The 18,493-nt window shown below is 35.3% G+C and overlaps 1 protein-coding gene across 27 annotated transcripts in view; it reads left to right on the top strand.

The window, feature by feature from the left end:
• The window catches only part of RIMS1 (regulating synaptic membrane exocytosis 1), a 307,924-nt gene that overhangs the window by 173,770 nt on the left and 115,661 nt on the right, over positions 1–18,493 (top strand). For all 27 annotated transcript variants that reach the window (XM_066547439.1, XM_066547435.1, XM_066547431.1 and 24 more), the window contains 5 exons: positions 7,027–7,094; positions 7,852–7,962; positions 9,897–9,996; positions 11,406–11,529; positions 17,499–17,545. In XM_066547439.1, coding sequence (XP_066403536.1) covers positions 7,027–7,094; positions 7,852–7,962; positions 9,897–9,996; positions 11,406–11,529; positions 17,499–17,545 — 450 coding nt within the window. The remainder of the gene's footprint in view (positions 1–7,026; positions 7,095–7,851; positions 7,963–9,896; positions 9,997–11,405; positions 11,530–17,498; positions 17,546–18,493) is intronic.

Below are 18,493 nucleotides of genomic sequence, written 5' to 3'. Positions count from 1 at the left end.
CTCACATGCTTTCAATAAGACTCACCCATCCTCAGAATAGCAGTTTAGATGGTCTCTGAGATAAAAATAAGGATCTAGCTGGGAAGGGGTTGATGAACTTTTGAAGACTTTGGGTGTTTGAGTGAAGTTACTAAATGTTGGCTCAGGGAGTTCATGAGAAGATTCCCTAGACATTCAGGAAACAGAACAGCTTCCTTATGTCCCTTGTGTCCATGTTAAAAATTTTGGAAACATTCAAAACTCCTCTAGTAGTTTGTTTACTACTAGATAGGTTGTGATTTTTTGGTTTTCAGCTTCCATTGGCAAGATTAGTAACCCTTACTTTCAGTAATTTATAAAGCCTTAAAACTACACTGAAATAATTCAGGTAGGAAGTCCATTTTGTAAAACACAGAAATGGGCCCAGTTGTGTTTGTGTTGGAAGGTCTTTTGCAAATCTGTCTTTTGGGCAACCTTCATTCATCAATGAACAAGTGCAGTACTTCATTATAAAAAAGTACTTGTCTAACCTGTACACCTAGTTAACAGCAAATCACAATCTATGACATAAAAATTCTTTGTTAAAAAATATCTGGATAAGGAACTCATTTTAAACAGATCGCATAAAATTTTCCTTAGTGCACAGGCAAAAAAAGAATACAGTGAAAAACTTTTTCATAATCAGCAATGGGCAAATCATTCCTTTACAAAATAAAAAATAATTATGAATTTGCAAACTCTTGTAAAGGATCAACTTTCCCATGGTAACTAGGGGAGAAGTCAAATGGATTTTCCTTTTCACTAGATTTTAGCTCAATTTAAGTGCCCTTAACTATCTATATAATATTTCATAAGTTCACTACTTCCTTGCCTAATTATTTCTGTATTTCTTGTTTGAAAATATCAACCAGCATCACTTTTTTCACAATGTACTACCACTTTAAAAAAGATTTCTAAACTAAGGGCTTTCTTTCAAACTAAAAAAGTGTTTATTTTGTGTGAGAGAGTATGAAATTTCCTTCTAAACACAAAAGTAAGGAATAACCATTATTTTCAGTTTGTATTGAATAAGCCCAGGTTGTCCGTTATCTAAATCTGAAAGCCTAGAGCTTGATAAAGCTGTGTAGACCCTTTTGCAATGTTTTTTTTTATTACTCTGAAATTTAATTAAGATACAGAAAAGTAATTTTATATCTCATCATTAAATTAAAATACCTGAATAAATACTAAATTTAAGAGGCTAGTTCTAGTTTTGAGAGCTATGTGCCACATTTGTATCTGAAATAGGAGTATTGTATATAAAAATTGTCGTTTCTAAAGTGTACTAGTCTTTATTTTAACTTTGGAATCTTACAGCATGTTAATATTCAGTGCTTAGGACATTTGCCAGTAGGGAACTAAAGTCCAGTGCAATTATATATTGCAAAAAAAAAAAATATAAAAAAGAAAAGAAAATCCTAAATTTCACAGCCTTGTGGTGCATTCTTCCCACAAAGTGCATGAGCCAGCCTGTCCTTGAACTGTGTAGATGGTAAAACACAGATCTTGTCCTGCAAGGATTTAAGTTCTTAACTGTAGACATCTGAATTGGGTTGGTTTGAGACTAAGAGATAATGAGCATTTTTGTGAAGCTTTCTGTATTTCTATATAAATAGGCAGTAAGTAGCTTTTGAATTCTCTGCTTGTCACATTAGTGCGGGGGCTGTTTGCCAAGGCAGGGTACTCACATATTCTCTTTATGGGGTTAGTTAGCAGCTTGAACTAGAATGATTTTAGCATATGTTGTTACACACTGAATTATTTTTCTGATAAAACAATACCATGATTTTTTCCTGGGTATAGAGGTATTTTCCTGCTTAACAATAGGATGCGCCACATCTGTAACAGCAGCTCACCAGAGGGATTGTCCAAGCAGCCTGGGATCAGGTTAGGAAAGCTAAAGCCCTGATAGAATTAAATCTGTCTGGGGACATCAAGGGCAACAAGGAAAGTAGCTGTAGTGTATTAGCAATAAAAGAAAGACTAGAGAATATGTGGGCTCTCTCCAGAAGGAAAAAGAACGCCTGATTGGAATGTGGAGAAGGCTGAGGTACTGAATTACTTTTTCCCTCAGTCTTCACTGAGAAGTGCTCCAGCCACACAGCCCAGGCTGCCGCAGGCAAAGGCAGGAACTGGGAGATGGAGAAAGTGCCCACTGCAGCAGATCAGGTTTGAGACTGTCTGACGGACATGCAGGTGGAAAAGTCCATGGGGCCTGGTGAGATGCATCTGCCACTCTTGAAGAAACTGGTAGATGAAATGGTTAAGCCACTATCCATCATATTTGTCAAGTTGTGGCAGTCTGGTGAGGTTCCCACTGCCTGCAAAAGTGGAAACCTAACCCTCATTTTTAAAAAGAGGAAAAAAAAAAAAGGGAGATGTTGGGAACTACAGGCCAGCCTGACCTTTGTGCCCAGCAAGATCACAGAGCAGATCATCCTGGAAATTGTACTAAGGAAACTGGAAAATAAGGAGGTGATTGGTGGCAGCCGACAGGGCTTCACTAAAGGTAAATAGTGTGTGACCAATTTCGTTGCCTTCTACAATGAGGTTACAGCAAAAAGGAAGAGTGACATCAACTACCTGGACTCGTGCAAGGAATTTGACACTGTCTCATAAATGGCATCCTTGCCTCTAAACTGGAGAGAGGTGGATTAGATCAATGGACCCCAAGTACAGACTGGGTGGAGAATGGATTGAGAGCAGCCCTGAGGAGAAGGACTTGGGAGGTGCTGGTGAATGGAAAGCTCAATGTGAGCTGGCAGCTTGTAGCATGGAAAGCCAGATACATTCTGGACTGCCTCAAAAGCATCATGGCCAGCAGGTTGAGGGAGGTGATTCTGTCCCCCTGCTCCACTGTGGTGAGATATCACATGGAGTGCTGCAGCCAAGTATGGGCTCCTGGCATATGCAGGACATGGACCTGCTGGAGTGAGTCCAGAGATGGCTGTGAAGATGGTCAGAGGATGGAAGTATGTCCCCTATGAAGACAGGCTGATAGAGTTGGGGTTGTTCATCCTGAAGAAGAGGAGGCTCTGGCGAGACCTTCTAGGAGCTCTTCGCTACCTAAAGGAGGACTACAACAAACTGCAGAAGGACTTTTTACAAGCAATTGTAGTGATGGGACACAGGAGAATGGCTTCAAACTGAAAAAGAACATATTTAGATAAGATCTTGACTGTGAATGTGGTGAGGTGCTGGAACAGGTTGCCCAGAGAGGTTGTGGATGCCCCTTCCCTGGCAGTGTTCAAAGCCAGGTTGGATGGGGCTAGGAGCAACCTGGTCTAGTGGAAGGTGTGGTTGGAATGATCTAAATGATCTTTAAGATCTTTTCCAACCCAAGCCATTCTGTGATTCTATGGATTAGAGAGATGTAGTCTGTCTATTCAGTTTGCAGAGTAATTTTAGATTTAGCCTCTGAAAAATATTTGTCAAAGTTTCTTAGTTATCTGATGGAACTGCTGTATTAAGATACATGCTAATATGGTTAGATAATGGTTAATTAAGTGCCAAACATGGGCTGACTCTTATCATTAGATTCTGCTTCTTGTCTTAAGTAGCTCCTGCAAATCCAGCACACAGGGATTTGAGTAAATCACTGAAGCACATTCTTTGCTGATTATCAGTAGTCTCTGAGTATAGTCTGAATGGATTTCGGAAAACATCTTGGGGTATTTTATCCCTAGTATTCAAGACTCTTCGGAAATTAGCATGGCTGTTCATACACAAGTACAGACCCTCTCATATTTTGTGCTTGTTTTGGCTTTGTGACAGGGACAAGGCTGCTTTTTCCAGAACTTCTCAGCTTTTCAGGATCTCACTTGAAATCACAGTACCCCAGCATTAGCTCTTGGTACAGAGAGTGCTGCTGAAGACAAAGTATTTTCGAGAAAATGGATTTTTGGTGGTATGAGTTAGCTTTCCCTTTATTTTGAAAGCACACATATTGCAGATGTAAAAACAATGAGAATTTATTAAGAGTTTTACTCCCCATCTTGAATTTTGATGGAAGGCTGCTAAAGACTTGTGGAAAAATCTCAGCACATTTGTGTCTTGTAAATTATTATTGCATCCGTGTGCATCCAAGAGTAAAGTAATTGAGCGGCAGCGTGTTAATAGGAAAAGCATTTCCTTGCTCTTAGGATACAACTTTTGAATTATTCCCTTAGGAAATAAGGTTTTACAAGTATTTACAAATACCCTGCTTTACTCAGTTGGTCTTAAGGAAATCAAACATTAAAACTACAAATGCATTTTTAATAATATGTTTTAGAAATACATCAGTAATGTACAAAAAATAATGATATAGTATATGTGTATTTTCATGGGGGCTTATTATTTTTAAGTTGTTAATGTTTTTAAAGAATGGTTTAAAAAGTATTTAAAAGCAGTTTAAGCCTATAAAGCAATTATTTGCTCCTTATAAAAGTAGTTTTTTCCTCTCTTTAATGTCTTAAATTTTTCTTATTTTACTAGTTATTTTTAATTACTTTTACCAATGGAGAGTGTTCTCTGTGTGTAGGGATTTTTGTTTTCAGTTTTGGTGGGGTTTTTTTGGAGAAAACCTGAAATTTTGAAGCTATGCTCTTAGTTAGTTTTTGCATGTTATTTACCTATTCCTGGATATCTATAATGCTGCTGCAGTGAAGGTATTTTTTGCAATTAAACAAAAAGTGAGTTCTGGAGTATGGCAGTGCAAGCATGGCATAAATAGGCATTAGGCAAAGAAGCAGCAATGGCATAGGATGACCAAGGAGAAATTATTTCTAAGATATGATAGAGTACTGAACTGCAGATCAGTGTTGCTGGCATAAAATATTTTTAATGCCCATTTGGGGACTTTTTTCATTTGTGTCTGAACTTTTATGTTCTATTTGATGAGTGTTTACGAATACATTAACTGACATTTTCCATTGTATAATCTTTTTTATAGTTGTAAATTGCCCCAGACGTTTGTGTGCCAGTGGCCTGTATCATACTGAATTTTAATGGAAATCTTAAAATTGAGTGATTCTTGCAGCTTTTAAAGTATTCACCAAATGGTAGACTTACTACTTTCAGTGACATTCAGTCAAAATGTTTGATTTGATAGCTACCTTTATAGCTTCTGAGCATATCTTTCATGTTCCAGCTCAGCAGAGCTGCATTTGCAGTGCAGATCCTGCTCTCAGCTTTTGAGAGCAGAGAGTGAGAGAATTGGCATTGTGGCCAGCTTCTGCAGACAGAAGTGGGGAAAGGGACAGACACCTAAAGGTTTAGATGTGGGAAGGAGGGTGCAGGAATGTAACTTAGCATCAAAGGATTTGAGTTTAAAGAGCGATTAAAATACAGAACCTTAAGAAAGGACACTAAAGCCAGAAGCAGACGGATAGCAGAAAATAATGTGCAGGGAAGAAAAGGCAGCAAAGGGTAGGTAGATGGTGAGAATAGGAAAAGCAGCAGGTTAGACAAGGCAGAAGATGTATGAGAGGATCTTGCTAGAGCAGGGACTTGGTGGAGAAGGATGCTAGGTGCATTAAGTAAGTGGTCATGGATCTGCAGTAACCAGGAGGAAGACCAGCAAGGAAACTAAGAGCAAGAAGCTGAATCTGGGAAGGAAGAGGGGAAAATAAAGCAGGGAACAATGAGGGTGAGAAGAAATGTGTTTGAGGACTTGGATACATTCATCTGCATCTTGGAGCTGACATTTATTCCCTCCTGAACATTTCTCTATTGCTAAGCAAATAACTCTCAAACAAGAAGAAGACAAAGTGTGTTGTGTTTGGCATGTGGCAGGTCAGCCCACACGGGAGACTGTTAATTTTTGGTATTACCGTTGAGTGTATTACTGAAACTTGGGGAGCTCTGTACCATAGTTTTGAGCTTACTGCCAGCACTGCAGGTGTCGGTGTAGTTTGTAGGTTTGTTGTTCTTGTAATTTTGAAGTTTATAAAGGCACAAGGAAGAATCCTAAAAATAAAACTGAAAGATCTTTAATGTGATTTAATGTGTTTTCCAAACCTGCAGAACTACAGAGCCAATGAAACCACAAACTGCCTCATGCAGTTATGCATATGATAGTAATATGCTGTTTAAAAATAAACTTGGGCATATGATCATGCAGATGATAAGCTATTAAAGGTAGTATGAGTTATAGAGAATGTTGCAACTTGTATTTCATAATTGGCATCTAAGTATTTGTAGAGAAAGAATAAAAAAATCTCTGCATGTAAAGGTATCTTCTTCTCCCTTGCATGCTTTGTTTGGGCTTCTATTAGATCACTACTCTTACTAGAACACAGGCAGCTAACTGTAGTGTTACAGAGATCTGTTTTATAAAAGTAAGATATTGAAGATATGTGTCCAAAAGTGCCCTCTTTGTCCTGATAGGCTGATGGCTTCCAGACCACTGTAATTCATGGTGTTTTTCTTGAGTTACACAGCATATAAGTTTGTCCCAAGTGAAAGAGAAGATTGCAGCCTCGTACCTGCTGTTGGTACTATTTGCTGTATTTGTGTGGCTGTTCCCTCTGGCACTCTATTTCCTGCTCCTGTGCCTCTCCCTCTGTACAGTACCTGTTGTCACAACATTGACCTCTGCAGATTCTAGAGTGTGGCTGGCTGTTCTGTCCTTAACTATAGCTAAGAGCCCATTTTGTGGAGTATTCCCTCTCGTGTCATCATTAGCTGTAGTCCTGTGTGTTTTTTATGGAGATGGTGGGGAGGAGGAGGGCTGTGAATATGATGCTTTGGGGTCCTTTCTTGGACTGAGCAAAGGTAAAAATAGACAGTGTGCACAACCAATTCTAAGGTGCAATTCTTGAAAAAGCAGAGATCCAAATAAACACATTATTTAATATTAATACACTATATTGTTTTCAAATTGATATATTGATTTAAATAATAAAGAGTTTTGTATTTGCTTCATCAAACAATTGCAATTTAAAATTCATGCATGCAATAGTAATAATTAATACATCTTTCTCTGTTTGAGAGATTACACATTTCTTTCTATTCATATTCTTCCAGGTGACTTGGATTACTACTGGCTGGATCCTGCCACGTGGCACAGCAGGGAGACGTCCCCTATTAGTTCGGTAAGAAATAGAAAAATAGGGATTCATAAGTGTAAGTTAAAATGTTTGCTGTATTATTTCAGTTCAGCATAGATATTTGACTGTAAAAAAATATTATACACAAATCATGTGAAAATTTGTTTAAGACTACAAAAGAAATGGAAATCAGAAAGACAGTTTTATTGAAATGCATATTTGTAAAATTGCCTGAATTTTAACCTGACTTTAATCTCCTTAATAGACATGGCACTTAATTTCACCATGAGCACCAAAAAAAAATCAGTTGTGAATGTGATGCTGCTCTGGGAAAGATTAGTGATTTTTTTTTTAAGACTTGGAGTTGGAAAGCATAATTTTGAATTTATTGTTTAATGAACCCTCATTTGGTAGACCTGCATGATGTGTGTTATTCTAAAGAACAGAATTTTGGCATGCGCTTTTCAGAGTCGTGTAATTTAAAAAGAAATATTTAATTTTATTATCTAAGATGTGTTTAAAATGTTTAATTGTATTGAAATTTGAACTGAATTATAGTTCTATCTGTAGACTTAATGCAGACATTTTCTTACAAGAGGCATAAATGTTTAATGTAGCCAGAGTCCAACAGATATACTCATAGAAAACTCAGGTGCACTATGTAACACATCTGAAGGATGTTTGTGTCAACTGTAACATCATGATACAGTCATTTTATTGGTTTATACATGTGCAGTTAAATACTGGAGGATGTTCACACTTTTTAAATTCCAGTTCAATGTAATTGCTTGTTTTTTAACAGCATCCCGTAACGTGGCAGCCTTCCAAAGAGGGAGATCGCTTAATTGGGCGTGTTATTCTTAACAAGAGAACAACCATGCCTAAAGAATCAGGTGCATTACTGGGGCTAAAAGTAAGTATTACATTATTTATGTGCTAAATGAAAATAACTTCCACTGACCTTAGACATACACGTGTAACATATTAAATCAGAGGACTCTCAAATCATACGGTCTTTTGACCAAAAATGTATTCCTCTCTTTTCCTAAATTTTGAAAGTTATACAGATAAATTATGAATATAAATACATTTACTTCTTCTATACAGTCTTCAATTGTCCATGACAAAGGGGCTGAACCATTTTGATTAAAAAGGGTATGTTTATTCAGCTTCCTGTCTGCAAGATAAATAACTACACATGACCATGCATTAATGGAGTCCTGCGTTTTCTAGCTCTGCTGTTTGCAATTTAGTCAAGAAATTAATTTTATAATCAACATACATAAATGTAATGTGGATGCAAATGTGTACAAGGTCAATGTTTAAAAGTCACACAACTATTTGAAAACAGAAATTTTGTAGAAAGAATCCAAATATTTACACAAAAATCCTCTTAAATCATAGAAGATGTTGTATTAAATTTAATTCTAGCACCCCAAAATTGAGATATTGGCAACACTGTCGAATTGATTTAAATCCCTAATTTACATTTTTAGCAGACTTTTAGGTTCATGTGCCTAAATTGCCAGAACACTTAAAAAAGGTTTTTTTCTGACGCTAGTAGCAGTTCAAGCATTTTTCTCTCTCTGTATATTTTTAAATCTATGAAGTAACAATGAGGACTGATAGCATTTAATTTGGGTGTCCTTCCCTCTTCACTGAGAACAACAGAGAGAATGCAAGATCTGAAATATTCCCACCTTGAAGTGTGATAGTCTGGCATGGTAATACAAAAGATGAAAACAGCTTTACTCTACTAAATGTTTATTAGTCTATAGCACAAAGCTCATATTTGCTGTCAGCAAATGATTCTGTTTGACTATGTGAGAAAAAAAGGTTGGGCCAAGTAGGAAATGCAGATTGCAGAGTTGTAGATTGTTGAGTTCCTCTTTGAAACTCTGAGTTTCAGCTGTACATAATATGAACTAAGGCCCTTGCTATAAATTTCACACACTATCCTGTGACAATATTGTTGGCAGATGGGCTTCTGGATACTTTTTTGGTATTAAAGCTCCTGCTAGTTATTGTGATTGCAACATGGGGAACTAATACCTAATAAACCAACATTCTACTGTTTCTTTTTATTATAAAACTCCTCTGGGATATTCCTGATGAAAAAAAATACAACCAAACCCCTCAACTGACTGGAGAAAGATAGTTAAAGAGATAACTTGTCTTGCAAATCAGCAAGACTACATTTTCTTTATGTTTTATTTAAAATCTGTCTTCTTGACAGCACTTGGTTTTTTTTCTGATGTTCATGATCTCTGTATCCTGTAGTCATCTTCAAAAACAGATCTCTTCAGTTTCAGTTTCTCTCCTGTTCTGGAAAAGCCAAAAGCTGCTGGTTTGTCCTGTCATGTTCTTGGATGAGAGTGCCTATGTTTTCGCATCATCAATATTCTTGTGAACTCCTTGCCCATATTTAATAGTAGTGTATTTGCTAAGTTTTCAATTGATGTACCAATTTTGGGATTTCATACACTTGAAATGATGTGCACTTGCAATTTAAATTTGAGTACATGATGGACAATTATTTGTAAAAATGCATTTGCCTGGTTATTTATTAAGAAGTGTTCTTTCTGCAGCAAATGCAGGTATTTAGCAAACTGCATAAGATTGATTAGTCAAATAGAGTAAAAGGAATAGAAATCCTATTCATCCTGTGTCAGCTTTACATCTTTTTGTCTTTAAGCCTCTCTAAAACCCAAATTAACAATAGGTTTGCCTATGAACATTTCAGGTGAAATTTAAAAAAATATTGTGAAAACTGATTCGTCTAAATATTTGTGCTTTATGTGACATCTGGTTGGTGGCTGGGGGACTCACAAATTTGTGATTAACTAGGTTGTTGGAGGAAAAATGACAGAATTAGGACGACTCGGTGCCTTCATTACCAAAGTGAAGAAAGGTAGCTTGGCTGATGTGGTGGGGCATCTCAGAGCAGGTAAATCAATCAGTTGCATATAAAATATACTGTCTTTTAGTAATGGCCTATTGCATGCAACCTTTAATTTATACAAACATTTGTCATGTGTTTTGGTAATTTTTTTAAAATACAGAACAATACTGTAACATTATTATGAAATGCCATGGTTGCCTACATTTCTAATTTGTTATAAATAACAATTGCTTGGATGTATGAACAAAAAAAAAGACACTCCTGAGCAATGCTGGTAAGAGGACTGAGTGACACTGGTAAATTTTTGCTTGCTAGCTCAGGAGCTGCTTATTACACTCCACAGAAGCAATGCAAACATTTTTTGTTTAACTGATTGTGGCAAACAAAATTCAGATCACTGAAGGATGACACACTGCATACACAGTGGATTTTATTAGTGTTATTTGCAGTGTTAACTGTTACAAATGAAAATGGAAAAGAAGCCAAAAAATGGTCCTAAAATATTTCATTTCTATTAGATGTATCTATTGCACTTACAAATAAATGGCTGTGCTAATGGTACTTTTCCAGCTTCTAAATAAAGTGAGAATTATGCACAGCATTTGGCTTTCATAGTCACTTCTTAATGGTTTGTATTTTTACTATAGCTCTAAGCAACTACTTTCCAAATGTTGTCATAGCAAACCAAAGTACCTATGTAGTGTCTTAAGAACCCAGAAGCTCCAATGCCAATGTGGATGGCTTCAGGATAATTGTGTGAAGCAGAGAGTAATAAAGAACTGGAAAGGATGATGAATCTCTAACAATATTCTACTTTTTTGGCATTTTTAGTTTTTTCTTTCTTACGAAATCAGCAGTTGTTTATAGATTTTAAATGCAGATTATAATTATAGGAAATAAATTTGTCTCCACTAATCTTAAACCATTTGGGCTGAAATCCTAATTTTCTATTTCTGGTCTAGGTTTTTTTTTTTGTGTGTTTTTTTTTTTTTTTATGGAAGCTATTTTTAATTACTGAAACTAGTTTTAGAGGCAAAATTATTTCCCAGAAAAAATATATTGTTTTGCACGTTTCCAATGAGTGAAAGTCTGTTCATCCAATTGTATAGGACCAGAGCACACAAAAAAGGCATGGATGAGTCCTTGCAATTAGAAAAAACCCTTTTTTTCCTTATAAAAAGCATCCAAAATTTCGGTAGTTGATAAAAATTTGAGTAATTGTACATAAATTTTAAAAATTGCAAATATGAAGTCTTGCATGAAGAACAGAACATCCTTGTCCAAGTGTAAGCACTGGGAGCCAACCAGCTAAAAAGCACCTTGGCAGGAAAATGTCTGAAGGTTTCAGTACAGCTCTTTCATGATTTTAAATTATTTTTATATTACTTGAAAATATAGATTTCATTCTTTGTAAAAGAATATGAAAGTGAGATAAACTTCTTTTTAAATTCAAGGGGATGAAGTTCTAGAATGGAATGGTAAACCCTTGCCTGGAGCTACAAATGAAGAAGTTTACAACATTATTTTAGAATCAAAATCAGAACCTCAAGTTGAAATCATTGTTTCCAGGCCTATTGGGTAAGGCTGAAGACTTACTTCTTTAGCATAGTTATTAGTTCTGTTAATAGGAATCTTAAAAGGGATTATTTGTGAGTTATTTTTACTAGTAATGGGATACAAATCTCCTTCTGTTACTGACATTCTGTATAGTCTGTTTTCTTCACTACCATTTACAGTCTTGTGCCTTTCCAGTGACATATAACCATAAATATTGTCTTCTGTGTGGTCAATTATTATTAAAGACTTTTGCCAAGTGGCAAAGGAAAATTGGTGGATTAGGTACACCTGTGCATGACAAACTTTTTGTTTTCAGGCTTTCAGCCTACAGGATCAGAATAACTTATAAAGGTCTTCATGAGTGGAGGGAAGCGTTGCAGGATTCTACTAAGCCAGTGCTAGTAGGATTTTAAACAGATCTTCTTTTAAAAGTTAAAAAAGGAAACAGAAAACTCCTAATTGAAAAGACTGTATTTACCCTTGAATGTTTGTTCTCAAAGTCAAACATGGAAGCAAAAGATTCAATCAAAAATTAGCATAAATGTGTTATGTTTATAATTTCTATTTTTTTTATTATGAACCCAGGTTCGGAGTTTTGTGACAACAATTCTTCTATTCTCAGTTTCCTGAATATACCTTAGAAGGAAAATAATATCTGTTCAAATTGATAAAACTGGGGGGATTGGCCCTGCATTAGTGATAGTAGTTTTAGCGATATCAGGAATGTTTTGAGCTAGGTCTTACAAAATGGAATATGAATAATTTATTGTAAATTCACATTTACCTTGCAAAATAGAGTCATGTGATTTACAATAAGAAGTGATTGGTTTGGATTTGCTATTTTCATCTTAATTATAATTTTTGCTTGTCTCAAATACGATACTTTTTCAGTTTTAGAAACAAAGAACTATTTATTTTCTTTCTGACTAAAATATCCTTTTATGTTTTGATTATTAATTCTGTCTGTGCCGTGTGAGTGTAGCTATGTTTTGCTAATAAATTTTGTCTTTTTAATGGCAATCTCTATTAAAAGTACTTAAAAAATTAACATTAATAGGTAATTCCACCTATCAGTTTGACCTTCTAATGGAAAATGAAAGTCTGATGCAATAATAGTGGCTGTTAAATGCTATAATTATCATCCAGCTGAAGACTCTGGGGAAGTAGAAGCTTTATTTTACTTTTTTTTGAGATAAATTGGAGATATTCTTGAAAGAAAGCTGCAAATTCATTTGTACAGCTTTGTTATTAAAAATAACATGCCTTAAGGAGATTTTAGGAAGTCTAGTTTTTATATTTAAATCAGCTAAAAAAGGAATATGTTGATACTGGAGATGACTTGAATTCCACATCTCAATTGAAGAAAACATGGAAATGGATTTGTACAACTGTAGAACTGATGTAAAAGGAGAGAGCTAGATTAGCATTTTAAACAATGGACTTTAAACATATTTATTTCTGTCAATATTGCACATGTGTGCTCTTAAACTTCTTAGATAACTTCGGTAATAAACCAAATATATTCTTTTAGTTTACAAATTTGATAAATCTATCAGTTTAGAGAAATTAAGTACAAGGTGACTGCACTCCAGTGCCACATTCCTAAAGAAAAACTGAAAAAAACACTTTTTTGAAGTTTGTTCAAAATCAAAGAATGTTCCTGAATCTGAACAGTGGATTTTGTGTTAGAATAGTGCACCCAGAAATAGTACCAATAAAATGTAAGGTTTTTCTTTGGATGACCCATACATGTTTTTTCAATATGTAGTCAGAAATCGATCACATTAGATTTTGCTTTTGTTTTGAGATAAATGGAGTCTTGGCATGGAGGTTTTTTTGCATAATAGAACAACATTTTTCTTGTAGAGTTATGCCTCTATAGATTTTTAATTTTTTTTCTTTTGCTCGAGGGTCGGGTTGTTTTTTGGGGTCTTTATGAGAACAAATAAATATCCCTAGAGCACAGAGTTTTAAAATTTAAAGACAGATCCTTTCTATCCTCCAGTAATGAGTCAAAGTCCAGTTGTTTTATGTCAGATGGGGATTTACCTGTCTGTCATCTGAAAATAACCAAAAATTTCAGACATTGTAGAACAGAGAAAATCCTAATCGTAGTTATTAAAAGAAAGAATGCTGCGCAGAATTTTTTTTCCCTTTTTTTCTTTTTTCTTAATAATTAGGATCTATGTAAATTGTCTTGCATAATGGAAAATTATTTGCTTGATTAACAGATTGCTTTGATTTTGTCCCTAGCTCCACTTTGTCTTGTTTTCCAAACTGTGTGATGGTTTCAAATTCATGACAGGGATTTTTATTTCATCCCATCCAACACATCTAGTATGCCAAAGTTTGGTGGGTACTTTTAGGTGCTGACTAAGCAAAATTGAAGTTGCTTGATACAGCATTAAGTGATAATCCATTACAGCAATAAATTCTTGTGAGGGAATAAGTTCCCGAAAGGCCTGAAAATGGTATTTCATCTACATAATTTAAGTGTTTTCATCTCTCAGTATTAATAATGCAAATAATGTACCAGCACTTTTAATGGTCTTGATTTAAAAATGCCTAGCATTTTAGGTCTAAAAAGCCCAAATATGACACAGTTTGCCTTAAGTGAATAATGGAAGGACTGTAAGTCCACAAATTAGACTGCCCGCAAATTAGATTGCCAGTTACAAAACTGCGGTCTAAACAATTTGTTCAGTCTTGTAAATTTGGATTTCTCTGTCTGCCAGCAAATGTAATTTTAAGTAATGGATAATTGTAGGATGTTTATTAGAGAAAAATGTGAAGCACATAACACTATTAGCAGCTAAAGGCATAACAACTATAAACAGTATAACCGCAATTGTACCGTGGAAACTCCATAGAAACTAATTGACACTAATTCTAATGGCTGCAACACAAGGTAGATAAGAAACCTATAAAAAGTAGAATTAATGGGTTGGCTATCTCAATATGAGGGGAAGAATTACCTATGAATATGCATACAATGTGAGAGGTGGTTAACATAGGACAGTACAGAAAATCCTCTGGCAGTATACTTTTCGGAGAAGAAGCGTGGCATGGTAACAACTCTCCGTCTTCTTGTGTGCTCTATGGGATAGTGCAGGTAAAACAAATGTTTTTTCATTTGTTTCTGTTTTCTTTGTCAGATGCTAGCTATCTTTGCTTAGATTTCCACAGATAATGCTGCCAAAACTGTTGTTTCTGTGATATGATTCAGTTCCTCTGTGCAGGGTTGGTTACTGTGGTCTAGGTCCTGGCAAGGAGGTTGAACCTCCATCATGAACCAGGCAGTGCTGAGCTCCAGAGAGCTGCTCAATTAGTGCAAACTGCAGATTGATCTACAGGTTCTGATGGCAGGGAATGGTTTTGGGAATAGCAGGATGAGCACTGACAAGAGGTACTCAGAAGCTCTTTAGAAGCTCTCTGGGGCGTAGAATATGATACATCTGAACATTTCTAGAACATCTACATTTCTAGAACAACCTAAAAAGTGTGGGTTACAACCATGTTTGAACTTGGTTCTTCTTCAGTGAGCAACCTTGCCTATATGCCTTGAAGAAATTATAGCTTTTCCTGTGCAAAATAGTGATTCTCACAAACCATATATCTGCACAGAGTAGTTTCAGCCTAAGGTACAGCTTTGTTTAATCTACATAGTCATCGAGGCATGAAAGAATCAGATGTAAGATAATAATATGTAATATCATGTAAGACCACACAAGGTAGGGATAGAAAGACAAAGTTTGAAGTTGGCAGGTCTTTACTGGAGGTAAAGAGCTGCCTACTACTTTTCTCAAGTTCGTATTGCTCCAAAAGGGGAGTAAAATTTTGTTACTGTATTAGATAAGCAGTTGTGCAACTTTTAACTTGATTTTTCTTTGACTGGTCTAGTTTTGAATATTTTAAGTAATGAGCTACTATTTTTTATAAAGAGCTTTTTTGTAAATCATATATCAGAATATTTTCTGCAGTACAAAATTAAAAGCAGGTGAGATAAGACTAGTTTTCTCACATGAGAAGTTTTAGATTATAGTTTCCATTTAGAATATTCATTCTCTAATTAAAATGCCAACATTTAATCCTCTTTTAAACTGTGTGGATTTTTTTCTCATGTTGATTTATTATTAATTTTTTCTGTATTGGTTGTAATAGTGTGACAGTGCCTTAGCAGAAATATGAATCAGTTATTAAGTTATTATTAATGTGTAATTAATATTTGAAGTTTATTTTTAGCCTTTTTTTCCTACTGTATTGTTGACAATACAAGAAAAAAATCCAAACAGAATTAGTTTTAGTGTCTTTAATCACACCAGGACTAAAGAACTTGACACTGTGGCTGGTACTTTCCATTTTGAGGCAGTCCTTGCACATGTGAACCTTTCTTTAGACATCCTAAAAGTGATGTTATTGCAAACAGTGCTGTACTGCAGATGGGAGTGTTCATATTCTAGCACAAGAAAATATTGCAAACTTAACATTGTACTAAACACAAAATCTGTTTGATTATGGTAAGTAAATACTTCAGACTGATGAGAAATGCCCTGGAAAGCCTGACCTGAAAAAGAGAAAATGTTGAGAGGAAGAAGAGTACATAGCAGCCCTGCTGTGCATCAGGTTGTTAATCTGTTCATATGTTTGTAGTGTAGTACTGTGCCATGTCAAGAATTACTAGTTCAGCTATAATTCCATGAGTTTGAGGAAACCACGTTATTCCTGACTCATGAAGTCAAGACAAGGAGGAGCACATTCTTGTTTAGTGATCAGAGGTTTAAGTTGATTTGAGACATTAATGCAGAGCTGAAGTAGTCTGTTTTAAACCACAGGCACCACAAGTTGCAGGACATGAAAAGGGACTTTAAGGCTCAGTGATTGGGCACTGTTGCATTCTTTTTTTGATACCAGTGTCTGTTTCTTTTTCATAAGTGACTTTATATAAACATAGGAGTCTTAGTTTTATTGAGTTCGAAGTCAGAAAGATTTCTGTGTTTCACTGAGCAGACTGCCTGAATACCTTTAAAATTCTCAACTATAGACTTAAAATCTTGTAACTGTTCTTCAGAAATGTTATTGCAGTTCCAGTTTTGGATTAGTCTGTGTGGGTAAAAATACATTCAAATAATTCACTGAAGAGTTTTGTTTCCATTTCCCTGCTCTGCTGCTTTGTTAAGATATGTGCAATACTAGATGATTTTTGCTCTTGTAATGTATTTTCAATGACAGCTGAGAATAGAAAGAGCCAGGAACTAGCATCATCCAGATTTTGGTGGAAGAATAAATTTATTGATGAGAAAACACTGATAGATGTTTGTGGATTTAATCAGTTTATCTTACTTATATCTGTATATGTGTTGGATATGTATGTATGTGTTGAAAAATGTCCATACCCAGTTTTAATACAGTTTCATTTTCTTTTATCCTTTGAAGAAATGCATTATTCACTTGTTTGTTTAACATTGCTAATAATCTTTGTTTTCCTTTTTTATTATTGTAAGACATTTTCATCAGTTTCATTCTCTGAACTCCTTGAGATGTTTATATAAAAATTACTAGTGAGTTAATCTTTGTCTTATCTTTTTGATTTTTGTTCCTCCAAAAAATAGTTGAACAACCATAGCTGTACTTCCTTCTGGCAAAGGAAGTATATCTATGTACTATATATTTTTCTCTTCCTAAAATTTCTCTTTCTTTATTGTTCCAGTTGTAAAATATCTTGTAATCCATCCACAATGTTAACATTGTTATATCTGCTGGTTCCTTATTGTTATATCTACTAGTTCCTTAACCTGAACGTGGTTTGTGTTAGTGTGATTTTCATGAATGATAGTAGAAAGTATGTCTTCAAATATTTCCTCTTTTTTCCTTGTAAACTGTTAGAACAGAAACAAAACAGAATCCATGTTATTAGAACACTGTCCCAGCAATGTATTTGTCACAGCCAAAGGTTGTCTCTGTTGTTTCTAATTGCTGTGTTCACATTTTAGTGATATTCCACGGATTCCCGAGACTTCCCACCCCCCATTAGAGTCTAGTGAGTACACGCCTTGTTCTTTTCTTTAAGCATGATCTTGTACCCAGCAAAACTATTTCAGCTATGAAATTTCTGAAAAATGACCTGTGGAAATTGCATTGGCTCTGAGGTTTTTGTGTGACAAAATTCAATGGGTTTTGGCCTTGTGTATTAAATTTGAAGCAATATGGATTTTATTAAGCATACACAGATTTTAAATGCTAGCAGAATTATATTTTTTCATTATGTATCTTGTGTTGTTACTACCAAAATAATAATTTACGTCTCCTAACATAAGAGAGAAAACGGGTATAAGGTACAAATGGTGTCAGGATTTCACCTCCTGCACCAAGCAGAGTAAGTCCAGAGTTCTTGTTTCTCTTTTTTTTTTTTAACAAGAAAACCTTGGTTATGTGAATTTTTTGTTCATACTTCAAAAGACTGGTATTCTTTTTAACTATTCCATTTGAATGTTTTCAGCCAGAGTATTTGAGGGCCATGGCTCCCAGTCTTTTCCCATCTGAGCCTTTCCTGAGATGCAACTAGAAAGCTTCCCTGGGACAGGGAAGGTGTGATCACTTGTCACAAGCTCATATCATTAGTGAGGGCTCTGTTTCACTAGGGGACAACTGAGGATGTCCAGCCGTTGCTGAAATATCCTCCATGCCAGATTCATGTCCTGCATGTCTTCCTATTAAAATTTCAGAGGCTACTGGGAATATAATCCATACAACAGACATGGTGTATTCATCAAAGACTTAGGATCGTAGAATGAGCATACTTTGTCTGGGGAGGGAGATGTGTAATACAGTCAGAGAACAGTATTTTATTTAAAACACTTGCTATGGTTTATCAAAGATGTATGAGAACACTCTTATTATATGTTTTTTTTTAATAAACCAAAAAATGACAGGTTTAATCTGGGATGTAGGGGTAAAAAATCAGTCTTTTCACTCTATTTTCTAAATC

The sequence above is a fragment of the Molothrus aeneus genome, chromosome 3 (genome assembly GCF_037042795.1).
Source record: "Molothrus aeneus isolate 106 chromosome 3, BPBGC_Maene_1.0, whole genome shotgun sequence".
Taxonomy (NCBI): domain Eukaryota; kingdom Metazoa; phylum Chordata; class Aves; order Passeriformes; family Icteridae; genus Molothrus; species Molothrus aeneus.
The sequence above is the reverse complement of the archived record's forward strand: the minus strand, read 5'-3'. Positions and strand labels throughout refer to the sequence as shown.